This window comes from Abramis brama (genome assembly GCF_963993115.1).
Source record: "Abramis brama genome assembly, chromosome: 25".
In the NCBI taxonomy this organism is placed as follows: Eukaryota; Metazoa; Chordata; class Actinopteri; order Cypriniformes; family Leuciscidae; genus Abramis; species Abramis brama.
This window is the reverse complement of record NC_139987.1, coordinates 2223349-2245993: the sequence shown is the minus strand read 5'-3', so window position 1 is coordinate 2245993 and position 22645 is coordinate 2223349. Positions and strand designations below refer to the sequence as shown.

At 38.3% G+C, this 22645-nt stretch overlaps 1 protein-coding gene across 13 annotated transcripts in view; it reads left to right on the top strand.

Moving 5' to 3' along the window:
* The window catches only part of pam (peptidylglycine alpha-amidating monooxygenase), a 64877-nt gene extending 42523 nt beyond the window's left edge, over positions 1-22354 (top strand). For 4 of the 13 annotated variants that reach the window (XM_084105517.1, XM_084105523.1, XM_084105522.1 and 1 more), the window contains exons 15-26: positions 100-402; positions 6568-6697; positions 9469-9585; positions 9750-9822; positions 12390-12600; positions 13320-13523; positions 14446-14564; positions 15880-15979; positions 16125-16178; positions 19983-20267; positions 20352-20414; positions 21562-22354. In XM_084105517.1, the coding sequence (XP_083961643.1) occupies positions 100-402; positions 6568-6697; positions 9469-9585; positions 9750-9822; positions 12390-12600; positions 13320-13523; positions 14446-14564; positions 15880-15979; positions 16125-16178; positions 19983-20267; positions 20352-20414; positions 21562-21740 (1838 nt within the window). In that variant the 3' untranslated portion in view covers positions 21741-22354. The remainder of the gene's footprint in view (positions 1-99; positions 403-6567; positions 6698-9468; positions 9586-9749; positions 9823-12389; positions 12601-13319; positions 13524-14445; positions 14565-15879; positions 15980-16124; positions 16179-19982; positions 20268-20351; positions 20415-21561) is intronic. The other 9 variants (XM_084105518.1, XM_084105520.1, XM_084105519.1 and 6 more) reach the window with 3 other exon arrangements.
* Positions 22355-22645: the final 291 nt, after the last annotated feature.

Sequence of the window (22645 nt, the reverse complement as noted above, 5' to 3'; positions counted from 1 at the left end):
CAGCACAACCTCCCTTCCTCCACTGCAGGACTTTCTCACTTTTCACACCACCACTCCTCTTTTGTCTTTCCGCTTTTCCTCCTCTTTCTTCCTGTGCAGGTGACCTCTATTCCCTTCTTTCTAAACTGCTGGGGGAGAGAGATGATGTTGTCCACGTGCATAAGTACAACCCTGCAGATGCGGCCCGAGCCCAGACACGTCTGATGGCAGAGATTGATAGCATAATGCAAAAAAAAGACCGAGGCTGGCCACATTTAGGCTACAAAACAAAAGAGGATGCAATTCTGGTGAGGGACAGAGTGCACAAGTTTCACCAGTTAGAGTCCACTGTCAGCCCCTCAAGGAGCAGGACTGTACCCGCCAGACAGCCGATCACAGGGGAGGCTCAAAGGGACCAACAAGGTGGGTTTCGGCCTCGTTTTTTAGAGCAAATGTATCAAGTGTTGTGTGGACAGTAAGCTTTCAACCCATGGGCCACAGTGTCAACTGAGACAAGCGTTTGTCTTCCACATATCCATTTGTTTTCCTTTTGATGCCTGTTTTCACCCATCTCACTGCTATCATGTATACGTTGGGTTGCGCAGGTTGTTGGCTGAGTGTGTAATGTTATAGCATGTGGTTTTAATAATTCTCTAATGAACGATCTGGAACATGAGGATTGCGATAGAATAGATTTCAAGATGCACTGCTTTCATCTCGTTGGTCAAAATATCACCCCTGTGAGCAAGATGAGACATCAATATATTTGGTCAGTTTTCCCTGTTGATTTCACTGAAAGATTGTCAGGAGTACACAAGCATACACAAGTGCATTCAGAAAACATTCAGATATTGGGTTCACGAGAACGAGACGAGACAATATTTTAACACTATGTTTAAGAAATTATCACAAAACATGACTGGAAAAATAGTATTTTATTCGACTGAAAGTCACAAAATGCAAAACTGTGTTGTAATAAAAATAACCAATAGCCTTTAAAATGATTTAAATACATATACAATAACAATGAGGCAATAATAATTGAAATAAAGTATCAAAAGCAAGTAATCATATGGTTTTACTGAACACCACTGTTAAAATACATAATGTAATATACTATAAACAGTAATCAACTTCTGTACATCACATATTATAACAAATGCCTGTAGAGGGCCAGCGGCCTGTGATTGTTGTTGTTACACTTTACAGCATGATCAATTCTGGCCAAACAACATTTCATTTGAAAATATCTTTAATATTTGGACACTTCTTTATGATAGAAATGCTACTGCCACTCTAATTTCTTGAACAACAATATGTGGACATCATAACATCAGAGCAAGGGTTTAACCCTATGGGGTCGATGGACACGCCGGCACGGAAGCAGCGGAAACAACTTAAAATACTCCGTAATTTTTTGTTATACAGAAACGAGTAATATGTCGTTTTAGATTTAATATCTAAATCTGGTGAAATGGCGCACGTTGCATTCCCAGATGAACATTATAATCAAACTCACAGCAGATGCAGAGCTGGAGTTTGTTAACCAAGCTGCTGAGACGTGCTCCTCGCATGTGAATGATAACAATACAACAGTGCATATATGTTTAATTGAATCGCAGCGTTTGTGATTTCACAATAGTACTATGCTTTATTGTGACTTTTAAATGGTCTTAATATATCATGCAGCCTCAGAAAACGGTCTGATAATGTATTCTCGTCTGTGGGTAAATGCTGTTACCGGTACTTTAGTTCTACTTTGAATATGAATTATCATAAGCTGTAAAAGACACAAACTCAACTCCTTCATGCTGATATCATGAAATAGCTTTTCATCTTGGTGAGAAATATCATCACGTTTTATTATCACTCAGAATTTTTCACATTTTATGTTGCAGCCCTAAAATGCTTATTTTGCGATAACTTTGCTCATTTAAAAAAAAAGAAAAATCACACTGACATAAATATTCAGACCCTTAACTCAGTATTTAGTATTAAGCAGCCTCAATTCTTTTTGGGTATGATGCAACACGCTTTGCACTCCTGGCTTTGGAGATTTTCTGCCATATTTCTGAGCAGATCCTCTCAAGCTCTCTCAGGTTGGTTGGTGACCATCCTTGGGCAGCCAAGTCTCTAAAGAGGGGTTAAATTGGGTTCAAATCCAGGCTCTGGCTGGGAGTTATCCCTATAGACACTTTTGTATTGCTTTGGCTGTGTGCTTAGGGGCGTTTTGTCCTGTTGGAGAGTCAACCTTCAATATAGTTTCTCACAGTCAGAGGAGAGGCTTTCAGCTGGCTACTCTTCAGTAAAGCTCAGATCAGAGGAGTGTTGCACTGATGGTTGTCCGTCTGCAAGTTTCTTCCATCTCCACTTGTGATCTCTGGAGCTCAACCAGAGTGACCCTCAGGTTCTTGGTCACCTCTTTCACCAAGGCCCTTCTCACTGTCAGTTTCCTTGTTCAGCCAGCTCTAGAAGAGTCCTGGTTGTTTAAATGGACTAGAATTATGGCATATGCAAAAAGAGTAAATAAATGTGGTTTAATGTTTCTTAGTACAGATACTAGGCAAATACTCTATGCCTTAATTTTTTTCTAACCCTAACTCGAACAAACATTCTATATTTTCTCTACGTAGTGACACTTGGTTTGATATTTTGTTAAATAGAATGAAGACATTCATCCATTTTAAGTGTGTCTTATGTGCAGTTTCTTCTGGGGACACTGTTAATACAGAATAATAGATATCATTGACATCTTTGGGTGTTAATCAGGTTTATCATTTTTTACAGAGAACAAGTTATTGATATCTTGCAATTAGTGGTCAGATGTTAAGCATGTGAGTTTGTTCAGTGAAGGATTCTTAATACTGATTTACACCCAGTCCATCTGTTTGAGGACAACTTCGAGAAAGACATGTTTTCTTGACGTTATTTAGATGCAGTATGTCGTCACACTGGAGCTGCTGCTGAAAAGTTACAGTTGGCAGTCTAAGCACACTGTACACTTTAGGTGTGTCCCAGTTTGCTTGCTTGTGCTCTATTCTATGCTGTTTTTAGTATAAGTAGTGTGAGCAGTGTGACCACGCTGATATTCCAGAAAGAAGAAGTGCACTTAAATAACCCAGATGATGCACTTAATTAACTGGAAAAACAAAGTGTTGGACACTTCATTGCACTCAGCTGTCACAGCTTTCCTTGCGTAACAGAGGGGCGGGGGCATCAGACTACCATCTTGAATGACAAAATAACCTTTAATAACCAAAATAACAAAATAAATTTCAAAAGTACAATAGACAGTTGAGTACAAAGTGCACGGGTCTGCAATCCAGGCATGCGGAGGGATAATCACAAGAGCGCGCCTCGGGTCACGCTAATGGTTTGTCAGATCTGTGCGCTAGTGCAGGTTTAATAATACTTTATAGCTCCTAACATAAAATGTACATCCGTATGCAAGTTTGAGGGACTTTATTTAAATTAAATACAAACACCTCTTTAGCTATTGTCACGTGTCAGTGATTATTCCTCCTCGTAGTTTCCAACCCTTGACATAGTGCATAGTGCATAGTATAAGTGTATAGTATAAGTGCATAGTGAATAGTGCATAGTGCATAGTATAAGTGTATAGTATAAGTGCATAGTGAATAGTGCATAGTGCATAGTATAAGTGCATAGTAAAAGTGCATAGTATTAGTGCATGGTGCATAGTATAAGTGCATGGTGCATAGTATAAGTGCATAGTGTATAGTATAAGTGCATAGTATAAGTGCACGGTGCATAGTATAAGTGCATAGTGCATAGTAAAACTGCATGGTGCATAGTATAAGTGCATAGTGCATAGTATAAGTGCATAGTGTATAGTATAAGTGCATGGTGCATAGTATAAGTGCATAATGCATAATATAAGTGCATAGTGTATAGTATAAGTGCATAGTGTATAGTATAAGTGCATAGTGTATAGTATAAGTGTATAGTATAAGTGCATAGTGCATAGTAAAACTGCATGGTGCATAGTATAAGTGCATAGTGCATAGTATAAGTGCATAGTGTATAGTATAAGTGCATGGTGCATAGTATAAGTGCATAATGCATAATATAAGTGCATAGTGTATAGTATAAGTGCATAGTGTATAGTATAAGTGCATAGTGTATAGTATAAGTGTATAGTATAAGTGCATAGTGTTAACAATAGTTTATAGTATAAGTGAGTGTATAGTATAAGTGAGTGTATAGTATAAGTGCATAATATAAGTGCATAGTGTATAGTATAAATGTATAGTATAAGTGCAGTGTTAACAATAGTTTATAGTATAAGTGAGTGTATAGTATAAGTGCATAGTGTATAGTGTAAGTGTATAGTATAAGTGCATAGTGTTAACAATAGTTTATAGTATAAGTGTGTATAGTATAAGTGCATAATATAAGTGCATAGTGTATAGTATAAGTGCATAGTGTATAGTATAAGTGCATAGTGTATAGTATAAGTGTATAGTATAAGTGCATAGTGCATAGTATAAGTGCATGGTGCATAGTGTAAGTGCATGGTGCATAGTGTAAGTACATAGTGCATAGTATAAGTGCATGGTGTATAGTATAAGTGCATGGTGCATAGTATAAGTGTATAGTATAAGTGCATAGTATAAGTGCATGGTGCATAGTATAAGTGCATGGTGCATAGTATAAGTGCATAGTGCATAATATAAGTGTATAGTATAAGTGCATAGTGCATAGTATAAGTGCATAGTGCATAGTATAAGTGCATAGTGCATAGTATAAGTGCATAGTGTATAGTATAAATGCATAGTGTATAGTATAAGTGCATAGAGCATAGTATAAGTGCATAGTGCATAATATAAGTGCATAGTGTATAGTATAAGTACATGGTGTATAGTATAAGTGCATAGTATAAGTGCATGGTGCATAACATAAGTGCATAGTGTATAGTATAAGTGCATAATATAAGTGTATAGTATAAGTGCACAGTGCATAGTATAAGTGCATGGTGCATAGTATAAGTGCATAGTGTATAGTATAAGTGCATGGTGCATAATATAAGTGCATAGTGTATAGTATAAGTGCATAGTGCATAGTATAAGTGCATAGTGTATAGTATAAATGCATAGTGTATAGTATAAGTGCATAGTGTATAGTATAAGTGCATAGTATAAGTGCATAGTGCATAGTATACAATAGTTTATAGTATAAGTGAGTGTATAGTATAAGTGCATAGTGTATAGTATAAGTGCATAGTGTTAACTTAACAATAGTTTATAGTATAAGTGAGTGTATAGTATAAGTGCATAGTGTATAGTATAAGTGCATAGTGTTAACTTAACAATAGTTTATAGTATAAGTGAGTGTATAGTATAAGTGCGTAGTGTATAGTTTTTAGTGCCCTGCAATCCACACTAATTCCTCATTTCCCACTAGAGTTCAGCTCATAAAGGTGTTCAGATACAGAAGTCGAGTACAGGTTGACTTATGATGTTTCACATGCAGAGTGTCTCTATTGTGTCGCGGTGTAAAAGTCAAGTCAAGTCGCCTTTATTTATATAGCGCTTTATACAATACAAATTGTTTCAGAGTAGGGCTGGGCGATATATCGCATGAGATTGTTATGCGCATCTCGTCAGTAAAGCCGGTTCCTTGATTAGTAGTAAATCGCCATCACCTGCTTTCAGATGGAGCGGCATTTACTACACAGAGCCGTAGTTCACTGACAAGCTGAGCCATATCGCATTAATTATTGCAGGCGATACGTCCGCGATAATTAATGCGATATGGCTCAGCTTGTCAGTTAACTACGGCGTACATAAAATTATAATGATATATAATATATAATTGTGTGCTTGGGACATGGCTTTTTATGTTTTAAATGAAATTTAAATTATACAAAAATTTGGATTTAGATTTATCGGCCAATATATCGGTTATCGGCTTTCAAATATAAAGAGTTTTCGGGTTATTTGTATCAGCCAAAATTGTCACATCGGTGCATCCCTAAAAGCAGCTCTGCAGGAAACAGTGATGTCGTCGTCCAGCTTAGTTCAGTTCTCATACAATGGTGTCAATGCAGGCAGATCAATAATATTGCTGAATATTAATATTAAGTGTCCTTGATAAGCAAGCCAGAGTTCGACAGTGATAAGAACCCAAACTCCATCAGTGACAGAAATGGAGAATAAAAAACCTTGAGAGAAACCAGGCTCAGTCGAGGGACAGTTCTGTGTGATTATGATTGTGATGCACTGATGCATGATCTGATGTGGTCATTATTCCGCTTTACATGACAAACTTATTCAGAGGCTGTTTTCATTAGTTTGCCAACAGGTTATTATTTATTCAATCTGGATCAATAATTAATGTATTATTATTCTTTACAGTCTTTTTCTTTTTAGACCCTTGAGCCAGTTCTCTTTGTGCTCTGCTGATCCATTCATGTGAATCAATGGTGCTCAAAACTATTAAAACCTTCGATGTTGTTTCAAACTAGAACCCTCAGATTTTAAATGTTTTTTTCTTTCTCATTCCTCATTCATTCCATGTTCAAATCCAAACCTATATTAAATTGTGTGTGTGTGTGTGTGTGTGCAGGTGCCCATCTGGTGGAGGTGTCAGACTGGCCTGAGGCGGAGCTGCAGTTTGGACAGGTGTCTGGTCTGGCTCTCAACTCTAAGGGTGACCTGATCATCTTCCACAGAGGAGATCACATATGGGGAAGGGAGTACGTTCTGGAATATTAACCCACTCCATACATTTAAGCATTCTCCACCCAAAGGCTCTGGAGAAAAAAAATGTTTTAAAAGAATCTGTGCATATTAAGCGATAAACATTGCTGATGTAGAATTGAGCTCTATCTAGACATGTAATGAACACTGACCTTTTGTTCATGAAGTTGTCATTGACTCTGCATAATGTTACTGTCTGATGAAAGGTTATATAAAGGAAATGCTACCATTGCATTGTCACCATTTACTCACCCTCATGTCCTTCTAAATCCTTAAAGTCCCCCGTAGTCAATCATTTTATCCCTTAAAACTCATCTTTGATCACCAAAAGGACATATTTAAACATTTTTTCCTGTAAAGAATTTCTTCATGCCTTAAAATATCTTGAATGTAACTCGACACCCTTGCCTCATTTAGTATGTGCGGTTCTATGAATATACAAATGAGCCCCGCCTCCAGTCACTCACTCAGCTCAGAGATCCACTCGGTGACGATCACACGTTGATCTGATTGGTTACAAGGTAGTTTGTGACATCAGAAACACCAGCGATTTCAAACCATGTTTTTGAGACTGTCTTTGGAGAAAATACTCAGCAATGCTGTCGACTTATGAATTTACACATGGTTTGTCTTAAAGCACATTAAAAACACCACATAGACTTATAAACATTAAAACCTGTATTTTCACCACAGTGGGTCTTTTATTCAGAACACAGATGAATATATTTTTTATATTCTCTCATCATCTTTGTCCATCCATTGAATGTGCACACAAACAAAATATTTAAGCTTCCAAAAGTTTGTGAAGAGATTGTAAAATAAATCCGTATGGATCTTCTGAAGTCTTCTGAAGGGGGTTTGGAATGACATGAGGGTGCATAAATGATGACAGAATTTTTGAATGAACTGTCCGTTGCAATTTGAATTATGATTTGCATATTTGAATTATGATTATTGCAGTTCACCCAGTAAAAAAAATCTGTCATCATTTACTCAACCAAGTCCCAGTCTCTGACTTAGTCCTTTCTGAGAAGTACATTTTCAGCAGAATGTCCACGTTTCTGTTCTCCATGCAATAGAAATGCTGTTGAGTTCCAAATATAACACAAAAGTAACATAGAAGTGGTTCATATGATGTGTGTGCTATATTTCAGGTCTGATGTCATTCGACAGTTAACTTCAGCTTTTTTTCTCACACAAAACTTTCATATGATTTCGGAGGACTAAAATAAAATTAATGATAAGTTGGCACTGCTTTTTGCCATATTTGAAGCTAGACAGCACCCATCTGCATTTATGGTTATTTCCTGAAAAGCACAGGCATTCTTTCAGTTTCTTTTTGTTCCAGAGTAGAAAGAAGGGAACAGCATGAATGTAAATCATGACAGGGAACTATTCCTGTAAAGCAGTGTTAATTTCGTTAACGAAAACTATGACGAAAAATGTTCGTTGACGACCTTTTTTCCCCTGACTAAGACGAGACGATGAGAGACGACATTAAACGTCATTAAACGATAACTGTGACTATATCAACACATGCATTATCGTTGACGAAAAAAGACGAGACTGAAATGTGTTTAAAACAATTTTAAACTTGACCAAAACCACTTGTTTGAGTCAAATAAAGGAGACGACAACACATTGACTGTTTTTACGAGCGTTTAGGCATATGGTTGCCAGATTTTAATCATTTAAATCCCCAGTCAGAGCTTTTCTGTTAAAAGAACACGTTTTCTACCCGGTCTTTTAAATAGTATCTGGCAACCATACGCTCGTGCGCTCTCCATCTACACTCACTGCTGAAGTAGCGCGGAATCCGCGGATGATCTGAAAACACAGACAAGTAAGCTGGAGTTTAGCGATCTTCATTTGAGATTTTCTACTTAAATTAAAGTGTAATTCCTCATTTAGTCCGTCTGTGTTCTGCCACGAGCCGCGCTGTTTGTACGACTGAAATCCGCGATCAAAATGCAGGCTGATATCCAACAGGATCCCTTCGTTTTTACCATCATTGCATATTTATTGAACATTGTTTAATTTAAAGCATTATTTATTTCATAAAGGTATTTATAAAGCCAGGTAAAAATTGAACTGGAAAAATCGATTAAAGGGGGCAAATACTGTCCCTTAATGGAAAAGGTGTGACTTCTAAGTGGAAGAGAGGGGTACGGCACTCTAAAAACCACTGAACTAAGGAAAATGGGTAGAAATGCACAAGTGCTACTGCTAAAGAGTGCAATGTTATGTTTATTTTACCAATGTTTAATTGTATGTAAAGGCCCATTAGGGACGAACATTGAGAATTAGCTTCGGCTAAAATGTTGTAGTATGTAACATGAGTTTATGTAACATACTTGTCCCTATTCAAATAAACTTAAATAAATAATAAAAAAAAAAAAATGTCAATACAGCCTGGTACCTTAATTTAATTTTCTCATAAGCTTAATTGAATTGGCCTAGAGAGAAAAATTATGACATTTTTTGTCTAAAGACTACATATAAATAGCTACCAAAATTAATGTCGGTAACTGCAGTTTGACTAAAAGTTGACAAAAAATGCAATGACTTTTCGTCAACTAAAACTAGACTAAAACTATAAAAGACAAAATGACTAAAATGTGACTAAGACCAATAAGCATTTTCGTCTGAAGATGAAGACTAAGACTAAATCAAAAATGGCTGCCAAAATTAACACTGCTGTAAAGATGCAAATACTGCTGATAAACAATATGCTGTTATGGTATAATGAAGTATTTTTCTCCTGCAGCTCCTTTGATATGAATGGCATGTACCAGCAGAAGAAACTGGGCCCCATCCAGCAGCCCGCCATCATGGTGGTGGATCCAGTCAAAGGACGAGTGCTCCGAGCTTCAGGGAGGAATATGTAAGTCCATGAGATGCTGTGTCTACAGTTCAGGCATGCGGCACAATTTGACAGACTAGAATCCTCCCGTTTATAATCAGTGAAGCTGTGTAAACACTCTACTGCTATTTTTTTCTATCTTTGAGTCAGTGTGCTTGTTGGTAATGCGATGTTTGCTTGAACAGGTTTTATCTGCCGCATGGAATAACTACAGACAAGAACGATAATTACTGGGTGACCGATGTAGCACTTCATCAGGTAAAGACACTCCAATGAACTTAAGAAACCCCACTACTAGATATGTTAATATACAAATGAAAACGGAAAAAAAAAGAAAACCAGGTTTAGTCGGGTGGGGTGATTTAGCTATGTTTGGTACAAGTCATATTATACTGGGAAACTCTTTTTATTGGCACTAAGCGTCAGTTAGCTTTGTGTTGGTATCTACACAATAGAAGTTGTGGCACTTTAATATTTACCAATAGAGTTGGACAGAGATGACGTCAGAACTCGGAAGTCTATTTTGCCGCTGGTTCCTTCGAGATTTTCCTATGGGGTCTTATAATGAGTTTTTTTAATTTATGAGTGAAATAATAATTTTATTGCAAATAATGAAGAAATAGTGAAGAAATAATTGTATTGCAAAACATTTAATTGTAGCTGAATATCATGAACAAAAATTAACAGGCTAAAAGAACACTTACACAAGAAACGTTTGCCTGTGGTTTAAAAATACCATGGAAAAACAACTAGCCTAACTAATATACATGTCAAGCATTATAAAAGACAAGTAAACACTCAGTTATTAAAAGAAAGAACAAAAAAAAAAAAAAATTAGCAATCGCAACAAATACAACTGAACAAATATACGATTGAAATAAACAATTTTTAAGGTTTTCAAGTATTCAGGTACAGAAAGTAATCAAATGTAAAATAACACTGAACTTTATTAATAAAATATACAGTGAGGAAAATAAGTATTTGAACACCCTGCTATTTTGCAAGTTCTCCCACTTAGAAATCATGGAGGGGTCTGAAATTGTCATCGTAGGTGCATGTCCACTGTGAGAGACAAAAAAAAAATCCAGAAATCACAATGTATGATTTTTTTAACTATTTATTTGTATGATACAGCTGCAAATAAGTATTTGAACACCTGAGAAAATCAATGTTAATATTTGGTACAGTAGCCTTTGTTTGCAATTACAGAGGTCAAACGTTTCCTGTAGTTTTTCACCAGGTTTGCACACACTGCAGGAGGGATTTTGGCCCACTCCTCCACACAGATCTTCTCTAGATCAGTCAGGTTTCTGGGCTGTCGCTGAGAAACACGGAGTTTGAGCTCCCTCCAAAGATTCTCTATTGGGTTTAGGTCTGGAGACTGGCTAGGCCACGCCAGAACTTTGATATGCTTCTTACAGAGCCACTCCTTGGTTATCCTGGCTGTGTGCTTCGGGTCATTGTCATGTTGGAAGACCCAGCCTCGACCCATCTTCAATGCTCTAACTGAGGGAAGGAGGTTGTTCCCCAAAATCTCGCAATACATGGCCCCGGTCATCCTCTCCTTAATACAGTGCAGTCGCCCTGTCCCATGTGCAGAAAAACACCCCCAAAGCATGATGCTACCACCCCCATGCTTCACAGTAGGGATGGTGTTCTTGGGATGGTACTCATCATTCTTCTTCCTCCAAACACATTTAGTGGAATTATGACCAAAAAGTTCTATTTTTGTCTCATCTGACCACATGACTTTCTCCCATGACTCCTCTGGATCATCCAAATGGTCACTGGCAAACTTAAGACGGGCCTTGACATGTGCTGGTTTAAGCAGGGGAACCTTCCATGCCATGCATGATTTCAAACCATGACGTTAGTGTGTTACCAACAGTAACCTTGGAAACGGTGGTCCCAGCTCTTTTCAGGTCATTGACCAGCTCCTCCCGTGTAGTTCTGGGCTGATTTCTCACCTTTCTTAGGATCATTGAGACCCCACGAGGTGAGATCTTGCATGGAGCCCCAGTCCGAGGGAGATTGACAGTCATGTTTAGCTTCTTCCATTTTCTAATGATTGCTCCAACAGTGGACCTTTTTTCACCAAGCTGCTTGGCAATTTCCCCGTAGCCCTTTCCAGCCTTGTGGAGGTGTACAATTTTGTCTCTAGTGTCTTTGGACAGCTCTTTGGTCTTGGCCATGTTAGTAGTTGGATTCTTACTGATTGTATGGGGTGGACAGGTGTCTTTATGCAGCTAACGACCTCAAACAGGTGCATCTAATTTAGGATAATAAATGGAGTGGAGGTGGACATTTTAAAGGCAGACTAACAGGTCTTTGAGGGTCAGAATTCTAGCTGATAGACAGGTGTTCAAATACTTATTTGCAGCTGTATCATACAAATAAATAGTTAAAAAATCATATATTGTGATTTCTGGATTTTTTTTTTTAGATTATGTCTCTCACAGTGGACATGCACCTACGATGACAATTTCAGACCCCTCCATGATTTCCAAGTGGGAGAACTTGCAAAATAGCAGGGTGTTCAAATACTTATTTTCCTCACTGTACATTACAAATATATATATATAGTTAAAATTCTGTTTCAAACTTGGACTCCTCATACGATGATTTTAATGAGAAGTCCACAAAAATAAGACAAATGTTAGTGGAAGTAAAAAGATTAATCAGAATGGCAAGGGAAATGTATTGATTGTGTGAGAAACAAATATATAATAAAAAAACACATCATGATGGTCAAGCAAAATAAGGAATATGACGACTTAAACTATAATAAAGTTGGTGCGATTAAAGCATTCTTTCTCCATATCCAGGTATTGAAGCTGAGCAGTAGCGGCACAGATCAGCAGCTTCTGGTCTTGGGAGAAGCTTTTGAACCAGGAAGTGACAAGAATCATTTCTGCCAACCTACTGATGTGGCCGTGGACCCTGTTACTGGAAACATCTTCATCTCAGACGGATACTGCAATTCCAGGATCCTCAAATTCTCACCAGAGGGCAAATATATCTCACACTGGGGAGCAGGTACACGTGGCACAATATATTTATCAGACATGATATTACAGTGATACAAAACTTTTACAATTAAAGGAGAACTCCGGTCAGTTTTAACATTGAGCTCATTTTTTTTGGTAAATTTGGAGTGCTGTCAGTACAGAGAACAACGACAAAAATCGGTGTTGCCTACACATTGTCGAGTTCACGCGCATGATCATAGGTAACTAACTAACTGCGTGAACTCGACAATCGACTACTGTGGACTTCGACCGAAAACAGGAAGTAAATACAGGTATGAGCGCTGGCTGAATTAACATCATTTTTATTCATATCTTTAACATCTACTGCAGTCAGATTCACTGTGTTCACTCTGAAGGAATCACTCACATTGGCTGGGCACTTGTAATGACACATCAAGGATGTTAAGAGGCTAAAAGCAGGTTTGCCCCATTTAAGTCAACAGGGTGCAAATTTTAAAAAGAGGATAACACGGTGTAGGCAACACCGATTTTTGTCGTTGTTCTCTGTATTGACAGCACTCCAAATTTACAAAAAGATTTTAAATGTTAATGTTAAAATTGACCGGAGTTCTCCTTTAACAATACTCTGATATTGCTGCCTGGTATGATACAGCTTAACTAGAACTGATTCAGTAGGGCAGAACATACAACACCTGGTTGATATCAGAACACTGTTTGGATAGTTTAGTTTTAAGACTTATTAATCATTTTTTGCTGATGGCATAGGCTCCTCGGACAGAAAGCGGCGTTTCCCGTTCAGGATCCCGCACAGCCTGGCGTTCCTGCCGGATAAACGGGAGCTGTGTGTGGCCGACCGGGACAATGGACGGATTCAGTGCTTCATGGCAGAGACTGGCGAGTTTGTGAAGGAGATCAAAAAAGACGCGTTTGGAGGAGAAGTATTTGCCATCGCGTACTCGCCTGTCCAAGGTATGCATGCAGAGAGCATGATAAATCAGATTTTTTAATTATTACGTCGTCATATAAATTTCAAGTTGAAATTAGATTGCAGCACCACAGGAATAGTTTGTCATAATGTACTCATCTCACACCTGTATAACTTTCTTCAGTGGAACACAAAGGAGAAATTTAGGAAAAGCACAAAGACTTGTTGGAGTCTTGAGTCAAATGTCGAACTGTCTAGCTCTACCAAAATGGCAAAGTTGCATTCATGTTTCTGCCGTTAACTTTTGAACTGTGTGATCTAGAAACATAATTTTTTCTGCTGATTCCTTGGCTGATGCTGAATTGAATATACCTCCATTCACCAAATCTGTGTCAGATTATTTTAACAGAATGCCGGAAAAGCTACAGGTTTTTGATTAACCAAACCATATTGATAATTCCACTCAGGGAGTGCTTTGGCAAATTGACACGCAACTTTATGCCCTGACAATTTCCTATTATTTGGATGACCATGACACCTACTGGTTATTGCAGTTATTAGCAGTTGTGTTGTGTTATGATTCTCATTAGGATTTTCATGGCTTTTCCTAAAATGATCACCAGTGATGCCATGGCCGGTTAAATGTTCGTGTAACTGATCTGCTACTGTCATGCTTGACCCTGTATTGCCGATTGAAGCTTTATGTATCCCTTCGCGTTCAGCAGAAGAAAGACTTTGGTATGACTTATGAGTAAATATAAATGAATGAACATTTGGATTTAATGTCATTCATTTCATAAAGCTCAATAGCTCACTGAGCATCTCGATCCTAACCATGTGAATTCACATGGCCTTTGATCTATAATGTGAATACATGTTCAAAAACAAATCCTTCGACGACTGACGCTAAACCCAACTCAGTAGTAATGCAGACTCTGCAGTCATGTTGCTCATGTGTTGTTTCAGGCGGTCTCATCTACGCAGTGAATGGAGAAGCTCCGTATGGGCAGGCTGCTCCTCTTCAAGGGTTTGTTATCAGTTATTCAACCAAGGAAATCCTGGATTCCTTCAGTCCAGACACACAGGTGCTGATTAAGAAATATTTACACAACCCTGCTGAGCACAACACAACATTCCTCAAAACACGCTTGAAGCGCTCTTCATGATGGGAGCAGTGATATTGCTGAGAGCTGGATGTTAGTTGTTAACAGCACATAGTAAAAACTCTTTCTGATCAACGTTGCCCAATACAGTTCAATTGTAGCAGTGTTGCACAAATAGCTAACTCTGTTTCAAACCATTTCAACTCATTTGCTTTACAAAGTGCAGCCATTGATTACATGAATATTTGCATTAGATTACATGGGTGAAAATAAACACACAGCATGGAGACTGATCTTGTATGTGTATGTACAACTGCTACCGCAACTCTTTTCATGTGGAAGTCAAAACGGTGCACTACAGACGGTAGAGGCTTTAGCAGAAAATACAAGTTCAGATTAGATGCCGATGACACGCTATGTCTGCAAATAAGAGGATAAATTCATAGAATTTATTGGTGGGGGGTGGGGAAACGGTATGCAAGACTGATAGACACACTTGCAAGAAAGAAGCATGAGTCTAAATATATATGAGCAAAACCATTATAGATCTAACTGTTGTGCCGTTTATCGCTCTGATCTTGTGCTTTTAGAGATTTGTTTAAATATCCTAAATCTCTATGAGTATGAGTATGAGATTTGTTCTCTGATCTGCTAATAATAGCATCCTCTTGCCTTCTCATTCTCATCAGACAGCGCTGTGGCTTCCTGTCTGGCTTAGAGGTGCAGCAAGCGATTTCTGAGAAACACTGTTGAAAGTGGATCTAACCGAGCAGCACAACACACTTGTCGCCAATCAACATTAGGGGGCGTGTCCATTCATTAGGGGGTGTGTGTCCACTTATTAGGGCGGAGGTTCCCGCATTGCATTTGGGGCGGAGCTATAAAGATAGCTTTTGGGTAGGGCGTGTGTTTTGGTGATTTCAAATATCAACAGCTTTTCTCAGAAATCGCTTACTGCGCCTTTAAACTTGTCTGTTTTGGTGATTTAAAGAAGAGTGATGATGTGTAATGAAGTATAAAGAAGTAGTGCTCACATCTTTCTTTAGGATTTATTTTCATGCCAATAAGCAAATATCTTTAGAGTTATAGGTTTCTCTACTCTCTACATCTTACATTCACATTTATTCGTTTAGTAGATGCTTTTGGCCACACCGATTTACCAAATGAGGAAAAACAAGCAATATTAGCAATATTCCGTATTGCTGCAACAAAATATAATGTATTGTTATGGATCTATTTACCCATTCTTATATTTTGTTCTGACACCTGAAGTCTTTTCCTTCTGTTTTTCCTTCAGGAATTTAAATTACCACATGACATTGTTGTTACAGCAGATGGGAGCGTCTTTGTTGGAGACGCAGCATCAGATTCTGTAATGAAGTTTGTTCAGTCTTCAAGTAAGTTATAATATATATAAATATACTAATATGTGAACATAGCAGTATAACATTTCAAATAAAAATATGCACATGAGAAAAGCTATGCTTTTTGTCTCTTCTGACAACAAAAAATGAAGCTTGAAGATATTTTTCCTCATTTCAGAAGCAGAACATCGCTCCGTTAAAAAAGGTGGAATCGAGGTCCAAGAAATTGAAGGTAATGTCACGTCACTGTGTCAGATTATGTGATTTTGAGTACTAATGTCATGTCGTGGACATGAAACATGTCAGACTACCCGTAGCTCCCCGACCAATCATCACTAGCCGTCTTTAACGATGTGCGTGATGTCATAGAGAAGGTGGAACTAGCAACTGACTTCCCGAAACAAGAGCATATACAAACAGTGGTTGTACTAGCCTAATGCTAATTCCAGTTCTCAGCAGAGAATTTTTGTGAATAATTTGTTAATTACTAAAGGTTCGATGTTACATTTAAGGTGTTTATATTTACCAATTGGAAATTTTAAACATTTCACGTGTATGGGCTTCTAAATTAAAGCAACACTATGTAACATTTTTTACCTTAAAATAATGTTTCCAAAATCGTTTCAGGGGTTCATCAAGTCGTAACAGGGTGAAAGGCACTTCTGCCTCCGCTTTGCGGTCCTTTATCTGCTATAACCACACTATGTAAGATTGTCAGATCGGGTCACTGTAGTTTCTGTAGTTCTAATGAGACATAAGAAAACTACAAATTTGACTAGCTTTACGGCAAGCGTTACAATAGTCATTATTTATTTTTTCTTCGATTCTGATGTCACAATACATCATACTTTCATAAAATCATGCATCATACTCTACCTTGTCTGTGGACATCGTTCATTGCAAAGCTGGTGCTGGATAAACAGCGAGTGTGCGTGCGACAGTAGGCTGCGGTAGGCTAAATTATTTACGACAGCGGTAATGGACAATTCTGCTTCCAACCTGTAGGGGGACCGCAGAGGAAAAGTTCCATAGTGTTGCTTTAAAATCTCATTTTGGTGCTTCCTTTCCTTTAAAACTTGAGAAAACACACTATTTGTGATTGGCAAAGACAGAAAGAAACATGTACACTGCATTAAGAAAGGACTATGAGGTTCAGTGTACTTGCCCTATCACTGATGGTTGAAGGATGTGTTTGACATAAGGCTCAGAGGCACAATATGCTCTTTGTGAAGGTTTCAGTGCTGCTCTTGAAATAATGATCTAGGATGTCATCAATGAAGCAATGAAACCTTCACAAAGGACATATTGTGCCTCTAAGCCTTATGTCAAACACATCCTGCAACCATCAATGATAGGGCAGGTACACTGAACCTCATTTAACAGCACATAACCTTTCCAATCTGGCTTTCGTCCGTTACACAGTACAGAAACAGCCCTGGTTAAGGCTCTTAATGATCTCCTCCTAGCTTCTGATTCTGGCGCTCTCCTTCTGCTAGACCTCAGCTTTTGACACTATTAGTCCTGAGATACTCCTGTCACTGCTTTCAGCAATTGGAATTACTGGCACAGCCTTTGACTGGTTTTCCTCAGGGAGGCAAAAATTGGTATGACAGGGACAATGGTTTGACAGGGAGGCAACAATTTGTTATATACCAGAAGCACAAATCATCCACCAAATCCATCAGTTCTGGTGTCCCTCAAGGTTCTGTCTTGGGCCCTCTTCTTTTCACTATTTATGTTAGACAAATGATTAAACGCTATGGGTTTAACTTCCACTGTTATGCTGATGACATTCAGATGTATACCTCCCACCTCAGTGTTTCCTCTGCCTACATCAACAACTTGCATCAAGGAACTCAAGCTTTGGCTTGAGGCAAATTACAGTGAGGAAAATAAGTATTTGAACACCCTGCTATTTTGCAAGTTCTCCCACTTGGAAATCATGGAGGGGTCTGAAATTGTCGTCGTAGGTGAATGTCCACTGTGAGATACATAATCTAAAAAAAAAAAATCCAGAAATCACAATGTATGATTTTTTAACTATTTATTTGTATGATACAGCTGCAAATAAGTATTTGAACACCTGTCTATCAGCTAGAATTCTGACCCTCAAAGACCTGTTAGTCTGCCTTTAAAATGTCCACCTCCACTCCATTTATTATCCTAAATTAGATGCACCTGTTTGAGGTCGTTAGCTGCATAAAGACACCTGTCCACCCCATACAATCAGTAAGAATCCAACTACTAACATGGCCAAGACCAAAGAGCTGTCCAAAGACACTAGAGACAAAATTGTACACCTCCACAAGGCTGGAAAGGGCTACGGGGAAATTGCCAAGCAGCTTGGTGAGAAAAGGTCCACTGTTGGAGCAATCATTAGAAAATGGAAGAAGCTAAACATGACTGTCAATCTCCCTCGGACTGGGGCTCCATGCAAGATCTCACCTCGTGGGGTCTCAATGATCCTAAGAAAGGTGAGAAATCAGCCCAGAACTACACGGGAGGAGCTGGTCAATGACCTGAAAAGAGCTGGGACCACCGTTTCCAAGGTTACTGTTGGTAATACACTAAGACGTCATGGTTTGAAATCATACATGGAACGGAAGGTTCCCCGGCTTAAACCAGCACATGTCAAGGCCCGTCTTAAGTTTGCCAATGACCATTTGGATGATCCAGAGGAGTCATGGGAGAAAGTCATGTGGTCAGATGAGACCAAAATAGAACTTTTTGGTCATAATTCCACAAAATTTGTTTGGAGGAAGAAGAATGATGAGTACCATCCCAAGAACACCATCCCTACTGTGAAGCATGGGGGTGGTAGCATCATGCTTTGGGGGTGTTTTTCTGCACATGGGACAGGTCGACTGCACTGTATTAAGGAGAGGATGACCGGGGCCATGTATTGCGAGATTTTGGGGAACAACCTCCTTCCCTCAGTTAGAGCATTGAAGATGGGTCGAGGCTGGGTCTTCCAACATGACAATGACCCGAAGCACACAGCCAGGATAACCAAGGAGTGGCTCTGTAAGAAGCATATCAAGGTTCTGGCGTGGCCTAGCCAGTCTCCAGACCTAAACCCAATAGAGAATCTTTGGAGGGAGCTCAAACTCCGTGTTTCTCAGCGACAGCCCAGAAACCTGACTGATCTAGAGAAGATCTGTGTGGAGGAGTGGGCCAAAATCCCTCCTGCAGTGTGTGCAACCCTGGTGAAAAACTACAGGAAACGTTTGACCTCTGTAATTGCAAACAAAGGCTACTGTACCAAATATTAACATTGATTTTCTCAGGTGTTCAAATACTTATTTGCAGCTGTATCATGCAAATAAATAGTTAAAAAATCATATATTGTGATTTCTGGATTTTTTTTTTTAGATTATGTCTCTCACAGTGGACATGCACCTACGATGACAATTTCAGACCCCTCCATGATTTCCAAGTGGGAGAACTTGCAAAATAGCAGGGTGTTCAAATACTTATTTTCATCACTGTACCTTAAATTTAACTCAGGTAAAACGGAGGTAATATTGATCGGCTCTAAATCTGTCTAAATTACCCGATCAACTGATAGATTTGGATGGTGACTTGATAATGCCCTCTACGACATACGGCTCTACGGCGCTCTCATTGATTCCACTCTTTCATTTAATGATCACATTGGTAAAGTGGTAAAGACCACACTTACAAAGCTCTCCATAACCTTGGTCCTACTTACTTATCAAGCATTTACTCTCTCCTTCAAAAACCTTTTAAAAACACGTCTTTTCTCTGAATATTACTCTTCAGCAATTCTAAATTTGGTTTGGTTCCTTAATCTTCGTAAAGCGACCTTGGGTGTTGGAAAGGCGCTATATAAATAAACATTATTATTATTATTATTATTATTATTATTAGAAAAATTCCACGATTGACTTCATGGGTGAAACTACCAAAAGCAGTCAAGAAAAATCAGTCATATTTCACCTGTTTTCATAACAGTTAAGCATTCCCTCAAATCGGTACTCAATATACTCAATATGGTTGTTATCTTGTGTTTTAGAAACAGAAACGTTTGTGCAGGCCAATCTGAAGCCCTTACCCAAGCTTCCAGCCCTGTCTCCGGTGGCCGCTGTGCAGAAGATGGAGGAGCCGGCGCAGAAAGCGCATCAGCAGCCGCTGGCAGCTCCTGAGGAGAATAAGGAGAAGGAGAAGCTCCCGAGTGTGGCCAGTCAGAGCGCTCAGGGTGTGTCACCTGCTGTCATCACCACTCTACTGCTCATCCCATTGGTGGTTGTGATCGCCATCGGGGTCTTCATCCGCTGGAGGAAGGGCAGGATGTACAGTGGTAATTGTGGAATTTGTCCATGACAGTCTTGTTCATGCCATGTGTTGTATGTCGGATAGTTTTTGATCGATTTCTACTTTTAAGAAGATTGTCAAGTGAAGATGGAGCCATCAGGATCTACAGGTGGAATATTGGGTAAAATCAGAGGTAAGAGAGACGTCATGGTCATCTTGCTTCTTAAACAGAAATGTGTGTGTGTCGTAACCCTTTCTTGTGGCTGGTCTCTGGAGCCGGTTCAGTGCGGGACGAAACCATACGGCTGAAGTTAAATCTGATTTCACATCTTTACTTTGTGTTTCAGATATTTAAATACTAGCACAAAACATATATAGTTTCTAAAAATACTCTTATGTCTAGAGAAGCTGCGGTAACAATCGAGAAAATAACACTGACAATGTGTTTGTCACATCAGTGTTATTTTAGTATTACTGTTATACTATTATAGTTTTCATTAATATTTTGAATTAGATTTTTTAATATTTTTGTAGTTTTTGTATTTTTTATTAGTTTTTTTAATATATCTATGTTTGTTTCAATTATTTTAGTACTTCAACTTAAACTAAACAAAAATGAGAAATGTTGCCATGTGAACTAGCTGAAATAAAATATGTAGGTTTTCTTCATATTTTTTGTGAGTTGTTATTTTATTTCAATTAATTAAAATGTTTAAGGTTTTAGTTTATGACAACCCTGGTTTAGATAACTATAAATTTTAACGTATTCTTCTCCAAGTTCACCGCTATCAGTAAAGTATTAAGTTATATTACCAAAAGTATCTTACTGTATTTGTTCTACTTTTACTACTTATTTATACAGACACTATTGGACACTATTATTCATTTTTGTTATATTACAGCCTTATGCTAAAATCTTTTTTTCAGCCTACGCTCAAAAAACAGATTTGTGACAACTTTACAAAATTAAAGGGATAATTCAACTAAGAAAATTCTGTCATCATTTACTCACTCTCATGTCATTCCAAACCCGCAAGACTTTCATTCATCTTCGAAACACAAATCAAGATCATTTTTGTATGAAATCATTCACACAAATCTCTGACGCTTTCAAACATTCATAAAGAGAACGTAAAAGAATTCCATATGAATCGAGTGGTTTAATCCAAGTCTTCAGAAGAGACATGATCGCTGTACATGATGAACGTGGTAAATGGAAGTTCAAACCAACGAGGTTTGTTCTTGTGCGTCCGGTAGTTCTTCCTCAACGGTTTAGTTTGTATGTTTAGATGCTGCAGGGGTTTTGAGTAACCCTCTTTCTCTGTCTTTCTCGTCCACAGGCAAAGCTGCAGGAGGCCTGAACTTGGGGAATTTCTTCGCCTCCCACAAAGGCTACACTCGGCACGGCTTCGACCGGCTCAGCACCGAAGGCAGCGACCTGGAGAAGGACGAGGAGGACGGGACCGACTCTGAGAATGAAGAGTACTCCGCTCCGCCACCCCCGGTGTCCTCGTCCTAAGCGCTGTCAGGACCGACTTTAAGCACCCCTGTAATCGTTTGTATCGGCTGCTGAAACATTTTATCTTCTGTGTGAAAACGTTCTCTTTGAGACCTACGACTGCCACTTTAATTTATGATTTTAAGGGACCACGTGGAGATACAAAGCACTGGTCATTTTGAGGATAAAGACAATTGATTATAATTTTTTAACAGGAGGGTAAACGTAGATTATTTATTTAGTTTTAATGATGAACAGCTAGTCAATCTCTTCCAATAATTTATCAATCTGATAGCAGTGCAATTAATATATAATTGATCCAGGCATTTTGTGTCAAAACATTTCTGTATGTTTGTGCCTTTTACGTGTTTCGCCTTCCGCAGCACCTATATATTACTACAGATGTGCCACATATTTAAGAGCTGCTACTGTCACCTGTGATTTGAGTTCGGTTTTTTTGCATCTTATAAAAGAATAAGAAAAAAAGATGACTACATATTTAAGGCTGTATTTGCTACATTTTCAGAGCTAATGTGAGATGTGTCTGATATCTGTTGTGATAATGAGGTTTTATTGCAAGAAAACTATTTTCAGTAACAATGTTATTTGTGTAATAAAGTGTCTGCAAAGCATCACTTCTTTCTACCAGTTGTATAAAGTTTCCTAAATGTATATTGAGAATCAATTTTAGAAAATTCACACTGCACTCACTACACTATAGTGTTAATGATTTTAATGAACCTATTAAAACCAGTCTGCATTTATTGTAACAGAACAGGCACAGGATGATGATGGTCCATCATTCAATATATTGTTACAGGAAATAAATGGAAACATTTGCTAATTTACTTTGAAAGAAAAGGCACCATTGATTGATTTTTGTAAAATACTCAATCAGATATTCTATGTATAGTTTGATACTTTAA